The 25,192-nt window shown below is 42.4% G+C and overlaps 1 protein-coding gene across 1 annotated transcript; it reads left to right on the top strand.

Moving 5' to 3' along the window:
- Window positions 1-1,617: 1,617 nt before the first annotated feature.
- LOC126095596 (juvenile hormone esterase-like) lies at window positions 1,618-21,921 on the top strand. Its single transcript, XM_049910369.1, has 6 exons — window positions 1,618-1,689; window positions 8,013-8,151; window positions 10,263-10,273; window positions 18,367-18,631; window positions 20,859-21,044; window positions 21,908-21,921. Exons 1-6 carry the CDS (start codon window positions 1,618-1,620, stop codon window positions 21,919-21,921), a joined length of 687 nt encoding a protein of 228 aa, XP_049766326.1.
- The last annotated feature ends 3,271 nt before the right edge of the window (window positions 21,922-25,192 follow it).

Raw genomic sequence — 25,192 nt, 5'->3', positions numbered from 1 at the left:
AGCGAACACATATTAGACATGCATACAGTGACACAGAGATATTTCTAGTTTATTTCTAACAAATGCGTCTTTGTAATAGCACTTCAGTATGTGTGATTGAATTTGGTGTTAACAATGGTATACGTTTTGCTATCAGTGGAATGTGTAACTGAAAATCAACATTGTGTGGAGGACGGGATTTCGAAAAAATTACTTATTCGACAAATATGGATGCACCATTTTATCGTACATTAAAAACCATAGTACTTTTATTTGAATTTTTTCATATATATGTTACCCTTCCAACGGTATTCATTCAGAAATATTAAACTTAATTTATTTCACGGGGTTGTTTCATCCCCTTAACGGCCGCATGGTTACGCAAAAAAATATGTGTCACTTATTTTGCTCTACACTGCAACATATTCAAAGCCGATCAAATCGAAGTGTGTCCCTTAGGTAGATTTATTTATAAGACATTGTTAAGGGGCTCCGGAATGGCTCAAAATCATGAAAAGTTCAATTTTTACTTTTTTGCGTTTTCTGAATCTGCAAACTATTACCTTTTAATAGATATATAATTTACTCAATTCCGAAGACTACAACTATTTTTAAATTTTTTTTGAAATGTGTTCTACATGGGCGTGACTCACTGTGGCGCTGTTAAACTGCTGTCAAATGGTGTTATTATTAACCAATTATTAATAATTATTACTAATAATAATAATAATTATTATTATTATTAATAATAACTGAACTGTTGAAAAAGTGTATTCACGGAAAAACTCAAAACCCCAATGAAAGTGTAAATAGTGTTATATGGTCGAGAATGCCCAAGACTGTATTTGTTGGAGTAGAAACACTTCACTTTGGTGTGTATGATACTGTTGCGACTTTCAATGATGGCAACATTGTAAGGTGCAAGGTATTTAGAAATATGGGAATGAAGATAGGTTCTAACATGGTACGAGCGATGCTTGCTTTAGACAAGGAACGCTTTCGGGCTGCAGACAGGGCTATAAAGAGTCTAGAAATACAAGCAAGAGTAAACAGGAGGAGGAACAAGAGGAAGCTGGAGGAGGAGTTTGCAGAGGATGAAGATAATCCATCCTATGGACCTGGAATGCACTAAAAAGTTAATCCAATCTTTGTCGCTCGATTCCCAAAACTTTTATTTTCTCATACTAATTACATGTTTTCTAAGGATCTTCCAAACATATTTGTTTCAAACTTTCAGTAAATGTTACACAGTACCTTCTGCATAATTTAACACAGCCTTTTTCCAAAAAACTGTATATTTTTGAATATATAAATAAAAAATTGCAAAAAAATGTTGTGAATTTTCATTACAATTGAAAAAAATCTTCTTTAATAACTGAACTAAAATTTTGTAAAATCCCTGTGTTAAGTTGTAGCCCTTATTCCAATAAATAATCTGTAAAAAGTTCAACTTCCTACCTCAAATACTTTGTGAGGAAAGATGTAATTTATAAGCGTTATTTTAACATTGCAAGTATAGGGCGTTCCGGAGCCCCTTAAGAGGATACACTTATGTTTTCATAGATACACAGTTTTCTTCTTTCACTGGTGCCAGCAGTCGAGCTAGCAGAAGCGTGCTAGCCACGTTGCAATGCGCTGATGTCTGCACACGAAGTAGTCTCGGCCAAGGTGATGGATCTGCACACGCAGAGGACAGCTACGTCACAGGAGGTGCTTACTGGACGCACTACGGGCGTTGTCCGCATGTCTCAGTGGCCAGCAGCATGCCTACAAGTTTACTAGGACACAATAGTTGTCAACGTATATGGTGCCCCAGAAGGCACCAAACAGCTCTGCACAGGTTGACTAGCTGAGAAGATACCTCACGGTTTCTCAGTGAGACAACTAACACTGTCTGCTCGTAGCTGCAAGTCGGGGTGCAGCACCTACTGCGCTCCTCTCAGACGATGGCAGTTCAACAGGTATCATCAGCTGCGCCTCCGGGTGCCTTGGTGGTAGGCAACACCAAAGTCTCCTTGTCAGATGTGGGGGCAGCAGCCCATGGCAGCCAAGTCCTTCGGACTGTGCTGGCTGTTGCATCATAGATCGACGTCTAGACAAACTGCAAAAAATGGAAATGAGCGTATGGCATTGTGGGCCGTGAGTCCCCCATTCGAGGAAGTTCGGCCGCCGAGGGCAAGCACTTATTGCATTCGACGCCACTTAGGGTGACTTGCGCGTCGGAGATGTGGATGAAATGATGATGAGGACAACCCAACACCCAGTCCCTGAGCGGAGAAAATCTCCCGTCCCAGCCGGGAATCGAATCCGGGCTACTTGGCATGGCATTCCGCCACGCTGATCACTCAGCCGACGGGGGCGGACAGACAGACTGCATATGCAGCGTCACAGGTCCGTCGTAGAGCGGTGCTATGGAACTGAGAGTATTTATACCTGTCGGTCTATGTCAACGACGTTACAATGTGGCAAGAATGACCTAATGAGACCTAGTTTTTTGAACCCGTAAACAGCTCGCATCATGCTGCAGTGTAACAACTCTTCTCTTCAGGCTTACAGTTTAGCTATTCTGCAACCTCTGTGTGCTGTAAAGCCACTCTTGCGTACGATTTACGTGTTAGTATTCCACTGTGTGTGGTCAGCATAATGATTCCTTTTAGCCGCGCGTGGTAGCCGCTCGGTCCGAGGCGCCTTATCAGGGTTCGCGCGGCTCCATCCCGTCGGAGATTCGAGTCCTCCCTCGGGCATGGGTGTGGGTGTTGCCCTTAGCGTAATTTAGTTTAAATTATATTAATTTGCGGGTAAGCCTAGGGACCTCAGCAGTTTGATCCAATAGGAACTTAACACAAATTTCCGAAATTTTCCCTTTTGCATGTGGTCACTCTCCTGCATTGGCACTTTGGTCATCCACCTCAGATGTTGTGTGGCAGTATGCCCATGCTACGTGCAATATCGGCTGTTCTTCTTGTTGGCATTTCAATCTAGATATAGTGTACTACTAGTTTTTAGAACATTTCTCGTAAAGAAAAACGACAGTCTGGTCAAAATTAAAAACAATCTTGTTCGCAACTGCTCAGCAGTTGACGTTCGCGTATTCACAACACCTGTTACGTTCGCCGCCAACGCCCATCATCATGGTATAAATGGTCTGAAGATGGTAACATTCAGACTGAAACCGGTAACCATTGTAAATAGTAATTTATTGCAGTCAAGACTGTTTTTAATCTGTTTATAAAATATTGTGCACTATCTTGCCTTGGCTTCAACTCTCGTGCCGGCGCTGGTCAAGGAAAACTTCACTCCCCCATCCCTTAGAAAAGTCGCATCGAATTTTATCTCGGAATTTTTATGGAAATTCGTTGATTCCTTAGAATGTGTCCCATCTATCCATCCCTTCTTTTAGGCAGAGTGTGCCATAAATTTCTTTTTTTATGTTCGATTCAGTATCATCTAATTAATTATTCATTCTACCAACCTAATCTACAAGATTCTGCTATAGCATCACGAGTCGAAAGCAGCTATGCTTCTCTTACGTACGACGCAGTTCTCCATAGAAATACCTTTAGAAACTATTTCGTAGCACTTAAATTTATATTTGTAATCAATCCTTGTTTTATTTTTCGTAATATATCAATTCCGCTCACCTCAACGTCCAAGTCCTTTGCCATTTCTGACAGAATGAAAACGTCCTAAAAGAAAAAAAAACTCAATTTTTTTCCTTCCTCTCGTTGAACATTATCGAGTTCCAAATTACTCTAACATATCCTTCATTGCTTGCTCAATGTTCAGATTGAATAACATCGAGAAGAGGCTACAGCATTCTCTCACACCCTTCTCAGCTACTGCTTTCCTTCCATGTCATTCGACTCTTGTTATGACAGTCTGTGTTCTGTACAAAATACAGATAACCTTTCGCTCCCTGTACTTTACCCTTACATAATTTCAAAGCGTCTTTTTTATCAATTCTGTCAAGAGCTTTCTCTAAATCTAGGAATACTATAAAAGTTCATTTCCTTTTATTCAGTTTATCTTCATATGCCCAAATATAAAACGCATTAGTTAGTACTGATTTGCGTTTTGCTATGTATCTCTGGAACCGAAATGTTTCTTCTTCGAGGCTGGCTTCTACTAGTTTTTCCATTCTAAATACGTCATTATTTTGCAACAACGAGTTATTAATATATACCAGGTGATCAAAAAGTCAGTATAAATTTGAAAATTTAACAAACCACGGAATAATGTAGATAGAGAGGTAAAAATTGACACACATGCTTGGAATGACATGGGGTTTTATGACAAAAAACACACCATATTGCTAGACGCGTGAAAGATCTCTTGCGCGCATCGTTTGGTGATAATCGTGTGCTCAGCCAACACTTTCGTCATGCTTGGCCTCCCAGGTCGCCAGACCTCAGTCCGTGCGATTATTGGCTTTGGGCTTACCTGAAGTCGCAACTGTATCGTGATCGACCAACATTTCTAGGGATGCTGAAAGACAACATCCGACGCCAATGCCTCACCATAACTCCGGACATGCTTTGCAGTGCTGTTCACAACATTATTCCTCGACTACAGCTATTGTTGAGGAATGATGGTGGACATATTGAGCATTTCCTGTAAAGAACATAATCTTTGCTTTGTCCAACTTTTTTTATGCTAATTACTGCTATTCTGAGCAATGAAGTGCCATCTGTAGGACATTTTTTGAACGTTTGTATTTTCTTGGTTCTATTAAAACCCCATGTCATTCCAAGTATGTGTGTCAATTTGTACCTCTCTATCTACATTATTCCGTGATTTATTCAGTTTTCAAATTTATACTGAATTTTTGATCACCTGGTACATCTGTCAACACTTTCCTTGTTTTGAACAGGAATTATTACATTCTTCATTGGGTCTCAGGGTACTTCTCTAGTTTCATTTATCTTGCACCCTAGTTGGAATAGTTTGTTATAGATGAATCTCCCATGGTAGCAAAGAATTTTGAGGTACTGTCGCCTATGCTGGAGACATTTCCGTCAGTTGGATTCAGCATCTCGTGTGTTATCCAAAGTTTACTACTAGGTCTCGTCCTTTACTGTATGTGATCTTCTGTTGACTTCACTATTTAATCTCTCAAGGCCACCCATTCGTTTTCTGTTGTGTACGTTTCCCCTGTTAAACTGCATTGTTACGTTATTATTCCTTTGAAACTATGACAAACATGCGGTTCTTTCTGGTTATCCAGATCACATTTCCTTAATTTCCTATTTCTTCAGTTTTAATCTGCAGTTGGTGACTAGTAAATTATGAACAGAGTCCACGGCCATCCCTATAACTTTTTGTAGCTTTAAATCTAGTTTACCAATCTCTGTCTAACAATTAATGTAATCTATCCGAGACATTGGCGTGTCCTCTGGTCTCATTCTAGTATACAAACTTCTTTCATGACTATCAAACTATCAGCAATTATTAAATTGTGTTCTTTGCTAAATTCTACCAGGCGGTTTCCCCATTCATCCTCTCTCCCCACTTCGTATTCTCCTTCCAGTTTGTCTTCTCATACTTCACCTATCATCGAATTCCATTCCCCATTAATCGTTTTTATCTCATCACAGATTCTTTCAGTATCTTCATGGACTGCGGAGCTAGCAGGCAAACGAATTGTTCATCAACTTCTATATTAGCTACTACAATGCGTTCACTATACTGTTTACAGTCGCTTACTCGCATTGTTATTTTCTTACTATTAGGACTATTTCTGCGTTACTTCTTTTTGTACAATACTTTATATCTTGCAGTATCTGATAAAGGTAGACACGCAGTGTAACTCCGCGTTAGCTGCTAAGAATTCGTACAACTCCCTTTTTACTATGTGTTGAAAACTATTCGCAAACTCAGTTTAATCTACTACATTCACATGTATCTACGTTACTAAAACGGTTACCCGGAAACGGGAACCAGGAACCCAAAACCCAGTCACCAGTTCGATTTTCAATATTTCACGTAGTTTAAAACACTGTCATAATCTACTCTTTAAGAGGTATAATCTTATAATGAAAGTATAACACAATAAGGAAGGGATTACAGTTGGAGAGCCGGCCGATGTGGCCGAGCGGTTCTAGGTGCTTCAGTCTGGAACCGCGCGTCCGCTACGGTCGCAGGTTCGAATCCTACCTCGGGCATGGATGTGTGTGATGTCCTTAGGTTAGTTCTAAGTTCTAGGGGACTGATGACCTCAGATGTTAAGTCCTATAGTGCTCAGAGCCATTTGAACCATTTGAACAGTTGGAGAAGGAGAATGTGTGTTGGTCTTGTGTCAGAGTAATCGACAGGGCGCAAATACATGGACTCTATTCATCTAATATTTGAAAATGAAAGAACGTAGCGCTCACCAAAGAAGATTATACATAGCTTCAAAAAATTACAGGTAATTTTAAATCTTTACGAAATTTCTTTCGCTGACGCACAGCACAAAATGATGAAAGGATACAAATTTTATCGCTTACATTTTCGCTGTTCATGCACTCCAACAACCGGCATGACCTCTTAATTTATTACTTCCTTACTGCTAAATCTTTTCGCAATACAGTTGGCAGACCGTATCCACAAACACTGCTCAGTGTAACTGCTAAATTATATCACTGTAAGATGCATAGCTCAGGAGATTTGATGTCGTAAACATTCAGATGTGTGAAAAACTAGTTTTTTCTTAAAATATGCGCGCAGTAAGACTTCAACATCAGGCCAGACGTTTTAATTTATTTCTTCTTTGATATTAACTCTACTCGTAACACATTTGCTTGCAGGTGTAATAAAACATTGAATGACCTTGAAAAATTCTATCATTCTATGAAATATAGCTCAGGAGATATAACATAAACAATCGGACGTGTGAAAAACTGTTTTTTTTCTTGAAATGGACCACAAATTACCCAGTTTATACTAATCCGGTATTTCATAATGAGAGCAATTAGCGACTTACAACATACATTAAGTAACAGTTCAAAAAAAAGGCTCTGAGCACTATGGGACGTAACTTCTCAGGTCATCAGTCCCCTCGAACTTAGTACTTCTTAAACCTAACTAACCTAAGGACATCACACACATCCATGCCCGAGGCAGGATTCGAACCTGCGACCGTAGCTGTCACGCGCTTCCAGACTGTAGCGCCTAGAACCGCTCGGCCACAACGGCCGGCTAACGGTTCAAAACTGCAATCGTGAAGTACTTAGACGTCTAATGCTGTTTTATGGATGGAGTTAGATTCTTTAAAGAATCGGAGTTTCATTCGTCTGTCCTAACTCTGTGACATTCGTACTGGCATGCTGAGTGTCGTCTTGCTTCAAGTATACACCACGCTCCACTCATAACGACCACAAAACGATATACCAGTAAGATTTTGCTCAAGGTGTCATGTTTCTTTATATCTAGAAAAAAAGAAGAAAAGGCAGGTTTTATGAGATCTGGTCCATTGCAGACCTCCGTTTTTTCCAGCCAAATCCCACAGTGGGTCAAATGAGTTCCCAATTGCAAGTGTTTGGGACAGGTTTACCATTTCTGACTTACGCTTTACAACAAAGGAAAACCTCTCGATAACCTTGATCGGAAATGGATGATTGGATATATATTCATTTCAGTTCTAGGATGATACATGTTTCATTGGCAATGTGTGTAATTGTGCTCTTTGCAACAGAATCAGGTCGACAACTTGCTGAAAATGGGTTCTTCTTTTTTTGTCCACATTGTTTGAGATCTCGTCAAGTTATGGTGCTGGGTTCTTTTCAGTCTGTTCCCAGTGAACTGATTCACAAACAGAATCTGCAACTGGAAAAACGGAGGGGATTTCTCATCCCAAAATTTTCTTTAAAACCGAGTGAAACCTTGGTAGAAACATTATCGGCACGCCTAACGTGTTTCCCTTTACATATGGTTGTGCAAGTTAATATGCAGATCTTAACCGTCACGTCAGTATCTTTAGTTACACTTAAATATTTATGTTGTTGTATACACTGCTCACTGTTTCCCAGAGTTCGCTATACGTTACTCTGTTTTAGGGGGACGACGTGTTTGTCACGGTGGAGACGGGTGCCCTCAGGGGCGTTGTGTCGACGTCACACAACGGCACGCTCTACAGCAAGTTCGTCGGCATCCCCTTCGCCACCCCGCCGCTCGGTGACCTCCGCTTCCTTCAGGGTAAGTACCTCTGCTAAACCTAGCGCTCTCTTTCATCTTACAGGAAACTCTGCGGAGTGCGACACCACTACTAACAAACAACCAGTACCTTAATTGGAGTCAAACAGTGCTATTGCTTCAGACACAAGAAAACACTTTAGTTTCATACGAGAGGTGTTTAACAGCGATTCAAGCTGAAACGGACATAAAGAAGTCAATGAAATCATGCAAGTAGCTAGTAAGATTATATTGCTGTTAACCGCACGCTATTGATTAGTGACACAGAAAATATCACCCACACACGCATTTCGCAAGCCACCAAACGATATGTGGTGTGCACTACCTGTTATATGCGGATGATACACGAGATTTATCTCTCTGTACAACACTGTGTAGCAACAAAAGTGAAGTAACCAGAAAGGAAGGTGGAAACGAAATGAAACTTCACGGGTTGAAGGAGTGTATAATGTTGTTGCAGTGATTACAAAATCGAGTCAAATTCACAAATAACTCAGCATTATGAGCCCAGTTATCAGTAAGAAGTTGCCCGTTCTCTGGTCTGGGTGCACGGATTCGGATCAGAAGAGTGTCTTGAAGCTGAATCATCTGCTGAGGCACTATCCCACAACTCTTGATACTGGAATTGTGACGGGATAGGAGCTGGTTCCACGCGTGTTCTATCGAAGACAGGGATGAATCATGCTGTCCTGGAGGTACTGCTACATTACCCACACAGTTCATAAGTGCCATTTGTCCTGTTGAAAAATGGCACCATGATTCTGTCGCGTGAGAGGTAACATATGAGGACACGGCATGTCTGTGACGTACCATTATGCCATTAGAGGTCCATTAAACACTATCAGCCACGACGTGAAGTCATACACGATGGTTGACCAAACAATGTCGCCAGGAGTAACGCCGCTGTGCCTTTCCAAAACGCCGGAAGGTCGAACCTTTTCCCAAGTCGCCAGCGCAGTCGTCGACGCTGGCAACCCGGGGCAATGTAGAAGGGTGATTCATCACTGAAGACAATGCCACGCCATTCATCTGTAGTCCATGCACACCGGTCAAGGCACGACTCCAAAAGCAGCCATTACTGCTGTGGTAACGGCAGCGTACGCACGGAAGGTGATTTTCTAGTCCGGCTACTGCTTCCCTCCGACCAAACAGTGTGGGATGACACAGATTGTTGCATGGATTTCGTTACTTCTTCTCGGACGGCAGGCGCAGATACGGAGGGATTACGGTCTGTTTTGTGCACCATACAGCGATCCTCCCTTGTGGCGGTGAGACATATACGACCGGAACGTAGACGTCTAGACGTCGAGTATTTCAGCCTTAATGTTATCATAAAGTCCAACGTCGGACCACTGCCACTTCGAAATGGCACACAAATCTGGATGTTGCACAGTCGGCCACAGTCGGCCACAATGACACCCTTTCAAGATGTGTTCACATAATGTTTACCTGATATTGTCAGCAGGAGAGTTGTCTCTCATTATGAAGTATATAATTTTCTTGTAACAGAAATTTCATTTGCCCAGATCGCAGTAATTTTAATTTCCCTATCCAGATTATCTACAAACGTCAAACATTGTGCTACTCTGAGAAGTGCATTTTCATCTAGTCTTGAACATACAGGAGCTCAACTTGGTGGAACCGACGCACCAGTGAGCGTCATACGTCAAGTAATAGAAACAGAATTGTGGTAAACACTCAAAAAAATTACTAATAAAATACACTTACTACATAAGATATTACTTGCTCTGTCCGTGTTATAGATCGGTTGACGAGACACGTATCAAGGCTGGAAGGAATCACAAGTTTGGTTGTAGAAGGAAGTGCGGTGGGGCAGCGAACACGCTCAAATGGATGTAGGTTGCAAAAGTTATGCAGAGATGAGAAGGCTTACACAGGACAGAGTAACACTGAGAGCTCAGTCAAACCATTCTCCACAGAGATTCACACTAAGGGATGGAACCCGAGTCTAGTGGTTCAGCTCCATGAGAAAAGGAAGACTACTAATATGTTGTCTATGAGGCGGAACTAAGGGCCTCATGGAAAAAGGGTGACCGGGCTGAGTCACACAATTTGACTCTTAGTCTGATCACAAGGGGTGGCCATTATTGCAGGTGTTGATCACGTAGGCTGACGTGAGGATCAATGAGCTATACTTGACGGGATGTATCTGGAACATCTTAGGTGATTAGAAGCTAGTAGACAGGAATACAATTAGATACTTAGCTTTAATTCAGCATCAGCGATGAACGTTGATCTTGACTTCGTACAATAATATTTACAAGTGCAGTTATAGACTGAACTGCGAATACTGCTTTACATTTCTGATTGCTTCACACATATAGATCAATCGGCAATGCATAAACTGTATGTGGCGCCTGACTAGGTCGTAGCTACTGACTTAGCTGAAGGCTATGCTAACTAGCGTCACTGCAAATGAGATCTCTGAAGCTATAACAACTGAACCATTCCTATTAAAATCGGCTATACAACTGGACAGTGCGCTAGCTTGTCTCGTAAGACCAGCCGAGTGGCGGCGCTCGGTCTGCTAGCGGCGACAGTGGCGACTCGCGGGTCCGATGTGTACTGACGGACCGCGGCCGATTTGAAGCCTGCAACCTAGCCAGTGTGGTGCCTTGCGGTGACATCACATAATATATATACTGTTTAATTGTTGATGGTTACAGGAAGATTCCGAACAAATATTCTAGGCGAATTTTGTAAAGGAAGGGGGTCTGTAAAAAATTATTAAAGTTTCTCTTGATCCGGAAAGAAAAAGGTCCAGAGTTAGAGTCTAGATCCGGTAAATAGTTTCAATATTGAAGGAAGTTTCCTATCCACTGGAGAGCGAAAAATCCGTTCTGGAAACATCCTCCACACTGTGGGAAAGCTGTATCTACATAACACCCTTCCTTTCAGGAATGTTAGTCCCGTAAGTTTCTCAGGAGAAACATCAGTGTTTGGAAGATAGAGATAAAGTACTGGCTGAATAAAAGCTGCGAGGGTGGGTCGGGAGTCTGGCTTGGGTAGCTCAGTTGGGTGAACGGTTCCTCGTGAAAGGCAAAATCCTAGGTTCGAGTCTCGGTTCGGCATAGAGATTCAATAAGTCGGGGAGTTTCAAGATATTTCTCACTTACTTTCTGATACAAGATAAATATATGATCCTTATCGATACCTATACCTCACGAAGAATCTAAGGTTTTTAGCTTTTTCTTCTTGTAATGAAACCCTCTAAGACATTATATTTCCCAGTATTTGTATAAATTTGTGCTCACAATTAAATTATGAAATGAGTTTCTGCGTAACCAATTGATGAATATAAATTATAAACCCTAAGTAACGAGTCTTTGCAGTAAATCTTTCCTAAAGTTAGCGGTATTTCAGCACTCTCTATGACCCTTAGACACATTTATGAGGACTTTCCTCGTAATTTCTTCGCAATGAAAATATTATATTGAGAGAGGAAATGTAGTGGTCTCACATGCGCAAAGAGCAGTTTTCACGCTGCAGCCAGGCCATATAGGTCTAGTTTTCAAATGTCTCCTCTGAATCAATTCAGGCGAAAGTATCGATGCTTAATTTGAATGTGGCGCTGAATTTTCTGACGTATCCAGGTAGTTTTTAGCATTTAATGGTACCCAGTTAACAGTACCCTGCCTATATTCTTTCGTCAACAGAACTATAACATTTTTCCTGTGGCACTGGATAGGCATTTCTGAGGAAGCGTGATCAAATAGTAACTTCCCGCAAAACAGTGTCCGGCCGTTAGGAGGAGATGGCTCACAAACGATGCCCTACTGTACCAAGTGTACGACAGCACTTAACTCTCGTTCATTTCGTGCATTTAGTTTTGTGAGAGTCGTATCAAGTGCCGAAAATGGTGACCTTGAGCACGGACGCGAGTTACATAAGGAATCTGGTCAGGTAACACTGCACGTTAAATTTCATCTGGAGTTATCACAGCATAGCGAAACGTGACATTTCACTTCTGCCTTTTGGAGTCACTAGTGTTTCCTTGTAGTCCTCTAGATTCAATTTGTAGCACATGTTACAGGTCCAGAGATGTTAAAGCATGCAGACAGTTTTGTATTTCCAACCAATTTAACGATTTGGTCTGTAATTACACAGACTGACATTGAATTATTTTCCTTAAAGAAAAAGGGTCTCTCTATTTAGTTTTGGAGGCTCATTTCAGTTAAAGTTCTTAGAATGTTCAATAGCAAGTAGTTCTGACACAATTTTCTTTTGTGTGAGGTATCCAAAATCCAACTATTTAATCTTTGAAATAACGTCAACATTGTCTTGTGAATGTTTGAAATGTAACGTATTACAAAAATGTGTTTAATTTCATCGTCTGTAATAAGCTACCTACACTCCTGGAAATGGAAAAAAGAACACATTGACACCGGTGTGTCAGACCCACCATACTGGCTCCGGACACTGCGAGAGGGCTGTACAAGCAATGATCACACGCACGGCACAGCGGACACACCAGGAACCGCGGTGTTGGCCGTCGAATGGCGCTAGCTGCGCAGCATTTGTGCACCGCCGCCGTCAGTGTCAGCCAGTTTGCCGTGGCATACGGAGCTCCATCGCAGTCTTTAACACTGGTAGCATGCCGCGACAGCGTGGACGTGAACCGTATGTGCAGTTGACGGACTTTGAGCGAGGGCGTATAGTGGGCATGCGGGAGGCCGGGTGGACGTACCGCCGAATTGCTCAACACGTGGGGCGTGAGGTCTCCACAGTACATCGATGTTGTCGCCAGTGGTCGGCGGAAGGTGCACGTGCCCGTCGACCTGGGACCGGACCGCAGCGACGCACGGATGCACGCCAAGACCGTAGGATCCTACGCAGTGCCGTAGGGGACCGCACCGCCACTTCCCAGCAAATTAGGGACACTGTTGCTCCTGGGGTATCGGCGAGGACCATTCGCAACCGTTTCCATGAAGTTGGGCTACGGTCCCGCACACCGTTAGGCCGTCTTCCGCTCACGCCCCAACATCGTGCAGCCCACCTCCAGTGGTGTCGCGACAGGCGTGAATGGAGGGACGAATGGAGACGTGTCGTCATCAGCGATGAGAGTCGCTTCTGCCTTGGTGCCAATGATGGTCGTATGCGTGTTTGGCGCCGTACAGGTGAGCGCCACAATCAGGACTGCATACGACCGAGGCACACAGGGCCAACACCCGGCATCATGGTGTGGGGAGCGATCTCCTACACTGGCCGTACTCCACTGGTGATCGTCGAGGGGACACTGAATAGTGCACGGTACATCCAAACCGTCATCGAACCCATCGTTCTACCATTCCTAGACCGGCAAGGGAACTTGCTGTTCCAACAGGACAATGCACGTCCGCATGTATCCCGTGCCACCCAACGTGCTCTAGAAGGTGTAAGTCAACTACGCTGGCCAGCAAGATCTCCGGATCTGTCCCCCATTGAGCATGTTTGGGACTGGATGAAGCGTCGTCTCACGCGGTCTGCACGTCCAGCACGAACGCTGGTCCAACTGAGGCGCCAGGTGGAAATGGCATGGCAAGCCGTTCCACAGGACTACATCCAGCATCTCTACGATCGTCTCCATGGGAGAATAGCAGCCTGCATTGCTGCGAAAGGTGGATATACACTGTACTAGTGCTGACATTGTGCATGCTCTGTTGCCTGTGTCTATGTGCCTGTGGTTCTGTCAGTGTGATCATGTGATGTATCTGACCCCAGGAATGTGTCAATAAAGATTCCCCTTCCTGGGACAATGAATTCACGTTGTTCTTATTTCAATTTCCAGGAGTGTATATATTTGGGTGATACTCTAATGTTGCCGATATGTTTATTTTACTTATAGTTTTTATTCGAGCTTTAGCAACGAGTTAGAAGTTGAGTGATGACTTCTTTTGCGGAGTTTATGGCTTCGAGAGGTTCTACTAATTCTTTTGACCATTTCTGCTGCATCTTTGGCAAACTCATAGTCAAAAAGGCAGTAGTGGTAAATGCCAGACTTTTGCGTACTATGGCATATTGGTTGGGATCAGGACAAGCCCTGGCTCAAATTGTGGGAAAGGACTTCTCCTTCCCGCCCAGATGGGATATTCGTGCGAATGATGAGCACTGTTCTCAAAAAATCTCATCAATTACAATGTCAAATGTTGGAGGCTAGAGTGCATTGTTCGACCTTTTAAAAATAAAAAAAGCTCTTCTGCATTCGCTTCACATAAAACTTGTTATTATGAAACAATTTATTAAAACATTACAATAGACTGCTAACAGTTTCATGTATGTAAGAGATAAGTGACTACGGCTATCATAGACTAAGATGATAGAAAGAGGTTTGCGACACCCTTCCGAAACTAATGAAACAAGAAATATTTCAAGGCAAAGTGTATTAAATTTAAAGATAATCTTGGATATCCTTTAAACAAATTGTCAACAAGTTTCGTGGCAACTGCAGAGACTTTGATTACGAATATTAGTAAGAGATATGCTGGGTAATTTCAAGGTATTGATGCCTCAATCAGAGTGAAGCTGCACTTGCAGGACTCCCAAATCAGCTGTCTTCTAGACAGTCTAGGTACTATGAGTGAGGAACAGGGAAAATTCTCCATCAAGACATTAAAACCAATGAAATGTGGTCACCAGGATTGACGGGATGCCAGTGTGCTAGCTGATTACTGTTGCAGACTGGACAACGAGTGTCTTCAGTCAGAGCACAGAAGAAAACGCAATGGACGTTTAAGGAGAAAGATGTATTTGTATTGGTTCTGAAGAATGTAATACTTTATATAATGTTAGCAGTGCCATATTTTATCACGATCTCATGTTCTGTGATAGAAATATTTAGCATTTCTGAACTTAGCGTATCAAAAATTATCGCAATCACTAGAAATCGTTAAGAAAAAAACTGTAAAATATAAATTTGTAGATCTGTGTTATCTGTCCGGAACTGAGGAGTCATCCGACATTGTGTACCAAATCTACAGCCTTATATTCAGTGGAATATCTTCCAATAAATACAGCAGCGTATCAGTTAGGAACTGAAGTTTGAAACGCAGGCACCACTTGTTGACATACCTCTCAGACAGCGTGGGTTTTCATCTATCCACAAGTACATATTACGGAAACAGATTTGCTCATCGGTACTTATTTGTTTCATCACTAGCAAAGTTGTTGCTTAGCAACGTCGCATCTTTTTACCATTTTCGTAGACAACATTCGAAGAGCTGTAACTGATTTCGAAAGTCAATAACCTATGTCGTCATTTTAGACAGTGATTTGGTTGTTTACGATATAAATTAAGACAAAAATTGGTGTCACCTTTATTTTCTTCCACAACTCGATTCGACAGATTACTACCTCGTCTTCTGATGGATGGTAGACTACAGTGTCGGGCCGGATGGTCTAGTGGTAGTCCGGCTTTAGCAGCCGAGCGGAGTGGACGTGCTGTGTACGTCCGCACACAGTGCGAGCAAGCGCGCCTTGTTTACTTCTTACAGCCGACATTAACGTGACGCCGTAGAGGGGCAAGATCATGGCGAATGAACACCGAAAATCAGCATTGGAATTCGGTTTGCAAAACGACTTTACTCGACCAAAAGCACTCAAGCGCTTTTTAAAGGAAGAGGCCAAGGTCCTGGCTGTTGACATCGTCAGCGTCCACTTTTCGATGTCGAGTGATACGGTCTCTTTGAAACTTACTAATGGCGCTTCATACGACCTGGTTCTTCGAGAGATGAAGCACAGACTTTGCTTCTGCCACGCGTACGGGATTGTTGTCGAGGCTGACCATGCCAGAATGTGGCTGCGTACTCCTACACTACTGGCCATTAAAATTGCTGCACCAAGAAGATGACGTGCTACAGACGCGAAATTTAACCGACAGGAAGAAGATGCTGTGATATGCAAATGATTAGCTTTTCAGAGCATTCACACAAAGTTGGCGCCGGTGGCGACACCTACAACCTGCTGACATGAGGAAAGTTTCCAACCGATTTCTCATACACAAACAGCAGTTGACCGGCGTTGCCTGGTGAAACGTTGTTGTGATGCCTCCTGTAAGTAGGAGAAATGCGTACCATCATGTTTCCGACTTTGATAAAGGTCGGATTGTAGCCTATCCCCGATTGCGGTTTAATGCATGTCGACATTGCTGCTCGCGTTGGTCGAGATCCAATGACTGTTAGCAGAGTATGGAATCGGTGGGTTCAGGAGTGTAATACGGAACGCCGTGCTGGATCCCAACGGCCTCTTATCACTAGCAGTGGAGATGACAGGCATCCTATCCACATGCTGTAACGGATCGTGCAGCCACGTCTCGATCGCTGAGTCAACAGATGGGGACGTTTGCAAGACAACAACCATCTGCACGAACAGTTCGACGACGTTTGCAGCAGCGTGGACTATCAGCTCGGAGACCATGGCTGCTGTTATCTTTGACGCTGCATCACAGACAGGAGCGACTGTGATGGTGTTCTCAATGACGGACCTTGGTGCAAGAATGGCAATACGTCATTTTTCGGATGAATCCAGGTTCTATTTACAGCATCATGATGGTCGCATCCGTGTTTGGCGACATCGCTGTGAACGCACATTGGAAGCGTGTATTCCTCATTACCATACTGGCGTATCACCCGGCGTGATGTTATGGGGTGCCATTGGGTACACGTCTCAGTCACCTCTTGTTCGCATTGACGGCACTTTGAACAGTGGACGTTACATTTCAGATATATTACGACCCGTGGCTCTACCCTTCATTCGATCCCTGCGAAACCCTACATTTCAGCAGGATAATGCACGACTGCATGTTGCAGGTCCTGTACAGGCCTTTCTGGGTACAGAAAATGTTCGACTGCTGCCCTGGCCAGCACATTCTCCAGATCTCTCACCAATTGAAAACGTCTGGTCAATGGTGGCCAAGCAACTGGCTCGTCACAATAGGCCAGTCACTACTCTTGATGAACTGTGGTATCATGTTGAAGCTGCATGGGTAGCTGTACCTGTACACGCCATCCAAGCTCTGTTTGACTCAATGCCCAGGCGTATCAAGGCCGTTATTACGCCCAGATGTGGTTGTTCTGGGTACTGATTTCTCAGGATCTATGCACCCAAATTGCGTGAAAATGTAATCACATGTCAGTTCTAGTATAATATATTTGTCCAATGAATACCCGTTTATCATATACACTTCTTCTTGGTGTAGCAATTTTAATGGCCAGTAGTGTATTTGAACTCCCAGAGGCAGACGTCGTGGCATCGCTCCGCCCCTACGGCACGGTGCAAGAACACATGTCGGACAGTGAACCCAATTCAGCCTCAACGGAATACGGCTGGTGTGCACTGAACTTCAGATAGGAGGCTGCAGGCCATAGTTATTTATGACGCCAGCGTAAAACATGTTCCAGATGCGGCAAGAAAGGTCATCTACGTACCTCCTGCCTCCATCACTGGGCCACACAGTTTCCACCCCAGGATGTTGTACTTTTACCCTTTTACCAATGCCTGCGATTCTACCAGTGTCTTGCATTGTAGCGCTCTAGACGTCTCCTCCGCCTGACAGAGTGATGGCGAGGTGTGAGTCAATGATACACAAAGACACACACACACACACATTTTGTTCCGATCTTTTCATATTTACTTCCAGATTACAATCATCACTTATGTAATGTGTCTGAGGTATTCGAATTTTCACCTACCTCTGTTATTATTGATCTTTTCGCGCCTTCTAGTTCCAAATTAACTATTCCCCAGTGTATTTTCCACTAACCTGTCCCTTCTTCTCCTACGAATTTCATATAATCTCCTTTCCTTGCATATACTTTTAGTATATCTTGGTCATTTCAAATACTAGCACTTTGATCTTCTTCAGATTCCCGATAGTACGTCCACTTCCATACAATGCTATACACATTTTGGAAAGTATTCCTCAATTCCATATCATTATTTGACAGAGAGCTCTTTTACTGAAGAAACCTTTGTCTCTACCAAGCTACATCTACTGTCTTCTTGCCTCCGCTATCATTGCTTGATATGCTTCTTACACTGGATAATTCGTTCGCTTTTTCCGAAAACCCGTCCACAGTTTTGATGTTATGCAAGTCGCTGTTACTATCGTCCTTACCGTGCTCATCCTCCACCCACTGTCTATGCTAAGTTTTCTTTACTTACGGTCAGAATACATTTGAAAATCAAATTGTCATCAGAGGACTGGGTAATTTATGCCCACAGGCACCAACGCCGGCGGCCAGCTGGACTGGAACACGGGATGCGCTGAGCTACGGCTCGAGGTGCCCTCAGAAAGGCCGTGGCTCCGAGGACTGCCTGTACGTCAACGTGTACGCGCCCCTTGTGAACGACAGCTCTCCACTGGCCGTGATGGTCAACATCCACGGTGGCGGCTACACGACGGGTTCCTCTAGATTTAGGAGGCCGGATTTCTTCATGGACAAGGGGGTTCTGCTGGTCACATTCAACTATCGCCTCGGTTCTATTGGTAAGTATTTCCATGGCAGTAATGAACCAGGAACAAAGTTCAAAAGCTTATCTCTCCAGCAGAGAGTCTCGTAATACAAAATCTGTATTGTTACTAAAGAACTTGGGCTCATTGTCGCAGTATCCAATGCTGACCACAGCTATAATTCATGCTCGAGTGGCATGCAATTGGTCTTCACTTCTTCTGCATTCTTTACCTTGACCGGATGGAGCTTTCAAGCATGGATTCCTACTCACAGCGAGTACCTCAAGAAACTCTCGTATAATACGTTAAACTGTATGTGCAAAACTTAGAAGCTTGGTGTGTAGAGACTATGGTAATCTAAATCAGAAATGAATTTTACAAGTTCTGATGTTCGTTGCCACTGAACAGAGTATTTACTAATAATAAGGTGCAAGCAAAGGTACCATCTCTCTTCCTTCCAGTTCCCTATTATTTATTTATGGGAGTGGATGTACGTCCACACTGACAGTTTCTCTTCTTCTATCAAAAGCATTTCTTGTGGATATCCGCCTGCTTAACTCGATGGTAACGTACTCACCTCTCCTGCAAGCTGACCCGTGTTCGATTCCCGGAAGGGTTGGAGATTTTCTCTGCTCGGGGACTGGGTGTTGTGCTGTTCTCATCATCATTTCATCCACATCACCGGCGCGCAAGTCGCCCATGGGGCGTCGACTGAAATAGAACTTGCACCTGGCGGCCGAACTTCCGGCCAACGATGCCATACGCTCATTTCATTTCTTGTAGATGACGGGTAATATCTTCAACATAACTATAGTCGTTATATGAAATGTCTTGAATTAAATAAAACCAACACGGTTCAACAAACGGATTCAACTTCTCCTTCTTCGAACTGTAGGAAACCACTCGCTGGCCATAGTCTTAAGAGTGGTGTAAACCAAGGCATTTCTCCAGTTTAATACGCAGATTCAGCCAGAACTTTGAGATGAATGATTCGGGCTGAGAATATAGAAGCTGATGGAATGTGGATAATTCCAAATAAATTTTGGGACCAAACGGTGTTTGTTACATTTTTACAAAATGGGTCTTTGACCTGTGTGGACTGCTGAAAGGACGTCATACTACGCTTATAGGGATTACTTTACTTTTACAGTTTAGGCGCTATTCCATTATCGAACGTAAATAATTGGTGGCTTGTCATACACAGATATAAGTGACCACTGGTGCAAGTAATATAATTACTTCACTCAAGCTAATCTCACGCAGGTTGTAACATAAATTCAAGTTTATTAAAAAATCTTAAGGCTGCACTACTTTATTAGTTATTGACATAATCACATTCCACCTTAAACATTTATCGTATCTCTTAACGAATTGAAAAGTGTTTTTTGCAGCCGATCGCGGTGGCCACGCGGTTGTAGGCGCTGCAGTCCGGAACGGCGCGACTGCTACGGTCGCTGGTTTGAATCCTGCCTCAGGCATGGATGTGTGTGATGTCCTTTAGGTTAGTTAGGTTTAAGTAGTTCTAGGGGACTGATGACCTCAGATGGTAAGTCCCATGTGCTCAGAGCCATTTCAACCTTTTTTTTCTTTTTTTGCTTTTTGCATAAAATGATGTTACCTCAGAATTTTGAAATATAACGGAATGTGAGGTTACCTAACTACTTGGCTACGATCTCGCGCAAAACTCTCAAATATATCGGCAAAAAGATGCCCGGCAACTGAGACATCATAAAGTGCTGGATCCTCGAATATTTCTGTGAATTTTCCGTACAAGTTCGTTCCTCACTAGAGTCGAACGGTAACTTCAATCGACATCATGAACGTTTGTCCTTCCATTCTAAAACTAGTGACGGCATTGACGCATCATTAGCACATTTAAACCTCATTCATCACATTTCGACCGTACGCAGCACATATTTCATGACGAATGTCGGTAGCTCTAAGATTTTCTACCACCAAAAAGTATAGTACAGAACGTATCTAACATCTGTCTCGGTTTACAACTGCAACAATTATTTTGAATGGCCGCGGCAGGCAAACAAGTTTCTATTTGTACCAGACCTCCTAAATCAGTGTTCCGACAATTTGGTTCTGTTCAGTACTTTCCTTGCTACATGAAAATGAAGATTACTTTCAGGATAGCACTGGTATAGATTGCACATATATCACGAGAATTTACCAAATTTAGTCTCACTTACTGATAAGGCAATTCCGCACTCAACTTAATGATATTCATCTCTTCGCTCGCTATGGCATGTATTAGGTTTCCTGAGCCTGCAGAACGACGACATCCCTGGCAACGCGGGCCTCAAGGACCAGGTGTTCACCCTGCAGTGGGTGCAGCACAACATCGCGGCCTTCGGCGGCGACCCGGACAAGGTCACCATCTTCGGGGAGAGCACAGGCGGCTCCTCCACGTCACACTTGTTCCTCTCTCCGGCTGCGAAAGGTGAGTCTTACAGAGCGTCAGTTTCATGTTATCATCCACCTCAAACCATCTTTCGAAGTCAGTCCGGTTCAATTAGGAAATGGGACATTACTTGGGTATTTGCATATTGCAAGTTGGGCCTTAATAAATTTTCTAATTAAAGTCACTAATGAATGTAATCAGCATTTTTAGAGCTGCGTTCCAAACTAGGCAATAAGACATTTTTGATGTGATGTTTTTGAGGTTTAACGTGGATGCAAACAGAATAAAAAGCAATTTTTTATCTATTACTAAATGTAAATTTGCACTGTACAGGAAAACATGAAATTTCTTTACATCATATGTTGTGACCAAGTTCTCCTTACCGACATGTGAATATTTTTTCTCTGCTTTCCTTTGGTGAGAAAGCTGTTGGCTGTTCAGTCCTGTAGGGAATTTTATTCCACCGAAACGTGCCAATGACATACTCTGATACGACTGATACCAATACCAGAAAGTTCCTGGTATTAAAATTTACAAGCAAGCAGCTAAAGTTAGACCTCTTTCAGTAAGGACCCTTTCCGATGTTTGTTCAATAGCCTATTTTTAATATCATATTTGGACATCTGTTTTATGGGGTATGAAATGTAGCCCTTCATTATTTTACTGAGCAACATTGTGACACTGTTAGATTTTTAGAGCCAGTACTCTTTTCATCTTATGAATCTGTTCGCCAGTGGGATTAAGAACATTTTCATTCAACATATACCGTAACTATTTAAGGTCCAGCACGAAAAAATTATATTTTCGCCGTCTACATTGCAGAATGTTAGCTTGGAATATGTCAAATAGCATATCCGAATTCTACTGGTCATTGATTTTTACCACAAAGATTATTGTTGTAGGCCTGCGGCTATGAAGGTTGAAATCCAAGGACTGAATCATGTCATAGGAGTTGCCTGTAATCTTAGCATCCGGTCTAGTTTTTCTTTCGCTACGTCTTTTAACTGTAGAGGGTACGGGCTGATGAAGCCATGGGAACGCCTTAAACGACGTGGACCCAAGTTGACACTATTTTGAATAACTGATGGCAATCAACGTAATTTTTTGTTAATCAGTAGACTGATTGGTGATTCTAGGTTGATTTGGCCTTACATTTTAAAACTATACAATGTAAAAGCGTCAGAGTCCAATATGTTAACAGCTGAAGGGAAATTCATTGTAAGGAGAGTTCAACTAAGAGCTACATTTTTATACCTTACTTTTAAAGTATTTTGTCGTGTCAGGTCAATCCAGATGATTTCTTTACTCGTGAGGACTGGTCTGACACAGATGCAATGTTTCCGCTGCTGTCAAAAACGAATTACCTTACAGTATCCCACTGCATTTTGTTTTCGTTCCTCTAGCTGCACCGGTGTCAGTGTCTAACACGACGCCGCATTGTCCCTACATACAAGAGGTAATTACATAACACATGTTTTGATTTGGTAACTAAACTGCACAGTCACCCCCCCTCCCCCCCCCCCCCATATCATTTTCAGAGCATTCATACAGGAGTAGTCTAATTTCAAAATCCACAGTGGTCACATTGTCAGGAGAATTGCCATGAACTACTCCATTCAACTTTGTGTTAATCTCTTTATTGAAACCTGAGATTTGCAATACCGTAACAGATTATGGAAGAATTAAACAGATGTTATTCCAAACTAATGTGTAGCTTTTTGACAGATAATGCCTCATTTATGGGTAATGTGATTCTGCCAGTCACAATTATCTGTTTTACCTCGGTGGTTGGTATTAAGACATATTTCCACATTTCAAAATAGTTTTTATTCTTTTTTACATTGGAATTGGTGTAGTTCTCTTTACAGTGTTAGTAAAAGGAATTAGTTTTTTGCACATATGAAGATTTGATTCAGGACGACGTAATCACCGATAGGTGAAGCCAGCATCATTGTCTTGGCTTTTCTTTGGTTTACCTTGAGGTTGAAGTAGTTGATTAGCTGATCGTCGCAGGCCACATGGGTCTCAGATGCTGTGTTGCCATGTGTTAATAAAGTTGTTGGGTAAGGATAGTTCCAAGGATTCTCCTAAAAACAGACGTGAGGCTGACAGGTCCTTAGGATTAGATTTTAGGAAAATTTGAACTGTGCCTGATTTCCACAACTTGAGTAAAAGATGATACTGCAAAGGATGACAAGGATTCGTAAAAAAACATGGGGCGATTTCTGAGGCAACAGTATTCGTTGATATGGGGCCCGGACAAAGTATTTCGCTTTATAGAGAGTGTTTCTGCTGTCTTCATTTGCTGTTTGTGTCAAATTGGTGTCTTTGACTTGTCTGTGGAATACCTAGTAAGTAACGGATGTGAAGTGCAAGAGGTTGGACATTTATGATTTGTGCATTTGTAGACACAGGGATTCAAGAAGTAATGAAACTTGAGGTGTGAAAGTAAGATGCAGAGTGGTTGGTTGTGTTGAAACGGTCGTGAAGGGACCTTTTGTTCTCTAGGAGGGAATTAATTCGCATAGGGCGCTGGTCTGGTGCGCTGCTGTGTTTATTATGTCGCATCCATTAAAGAATCTTCGTAACATAGTTGTTTACTCTGGCGATATCCGCAGTCGGTGTTACGAGCAGAGTGCCTCAGTCTGCTGACTCATAGCCCTCACTATCATATCTTTGTTTGATGGGAGTTCAAGTGATTCCGTTTTCAAATCACTGCTTGGGACAGAAATATTAAATGAGGTTGGTAAGTGGTGGATCGCTCAGCTTACAAGTGATTGGTGCGCCCGGAGCTCAAAGGTCTGCCAATTTAAAGAACAATCCTGAAAGTAAATGGGAAATGCATCATAGTGCTCAATGAGCTTGTTACATAAAAATATTAAGGAAGAGGGAGAAAGTGGAAATTGAATCTGACATTATGTTACTGTCAGAATTTACATCCCCAGAGAAGAAATAGATTTTCTTTACAGCTACATGTTTCAGTTGATTTCTAGCGAATGGATTGTGTGGGGATTGAAGAATAATCATGAATACAAAAGTCATCACTCAAATAAGAAATGTCATTAGAGATGTAGCACATTTTGAGTATCGGTGTATCCTTTTCGAGGGAACTATCTTCGAATTTGTCTTAGGCGACTCAGGTAAACAACATAATGTCTGGTAACCGGACATTGTTCTAAACCACTGTCCTCCCGATTGCTAGTCCAGTGTCTTACCAGTGGCTCATCTTACTCGGTGCCTCATTAAGGTTGCTCATTGATTTGACGCAACAATATACTGAGAATTGGGTGTGGTGCATAAGTAGTTGACGTTTTCTATGAACTTTATTCGCATACTGCGAATACGATCATATTTCAGGTCTACCACTTACTAGAGAGACATAAAAATTTGTGCCGGGCTGGGACTCGAACCGTGATTTTCCACTTGTCGCGAGCAGTCACCTTTGTCACTTCAGCAATGCGCACAGGCTTCAAGAACCGATCCAAACATCCTTACCTCCAAGTGTTTACGTCCCATATTGCTCGCACATTAGGTGACTGTCGCACAGGGAGAGACAATGTTTTGATCGTCAGTTTGCCCTTGCTTTAACGCGAAAGACAGTGATTGTAGTGTCTGTATCTCACAGTGTCTGTATAGTTCGATGCAAATGTCCTTCAGACGTAGATGCATGTCTCAAGGACAATTGCTTCGAACTTTGCAGTGTCAGTAAAATACAGAAATTGTAATAACCGGGTAAATTTCTTATTTAGGTCATGTAAATAGATCCCGCTTCAAGCTGTAGTAGACTTCACACTGCAGAATTAGAGATATAAACGAATTAATTTCCTACAAAGGCATCAGTGATAACTTTTTGTTCAATTTTCCCCAGAAAATATAGTTCCTGCATTACTTCATTACAGCCAACCAGAGCACAGATAAACACTCATAGGTAACATCTACATATAAATAACTTATGCGATCATTATTTGGAAATATTACAACAGCAAGAAATCAAAACATAGTGTATATCTCAACGTAGTAAAAATAATGGCGATTTAAATTTATGAATCCACAGTGGATAGTTGGCAAATATTGACAATCTGTAAAGATATGTTGAACGAAGCAACCTGGAAAACGATTGTTCGACCGATGTTTGAATATTCTCGGACCCATAACTGAAATAAGAGATGGAAGATAAATTGGAGATC

The sequence above is a fragment of the Schistocerca cancellata genome, chromosome 8 (assembly GCF_023864275.1).
Source record: "Schistocerca cancellata isolate TAMUIC-IGC-003103 chromosome 8, iqSchCanc2.1, whole genome shotgun sequence".
Taxonomy (NCBI): domain Eukaryota; kingdom Metazoa; phylum Arthropoda; class Insecta; order Orthoptera; family Acrididae; genus Schistocerca; species Schistocerca cancellata.
Note: the sequence above shows the minus strand (reverse complement) of the source record. Positions and strands in the feature narration are given on the sequence as shown.

Coding starts and splice junctions, on each gene's coding strand:
- LOC126095596 (XM_049910369.1), top strand. CDS start 1,618: ATGTCTGCACACGAAGTAGTCTCGGCCAAGGTGATGGATCTGCACACG. Junction 1,690..8,012: donor GGACAGCTACGTCACAGGAG/GTGCTTACTGGA, acceptor ACTCTGTTTTAG/GGGGACGACGTGTTTGTCAC. Junction 18,632..20,858: donor CTATCGCCTCGGTTCTATTG/GTAAGTATTTCC, acceptor GGCATGTATTAG/GTTTCCTGAGCCTGCAGAAC.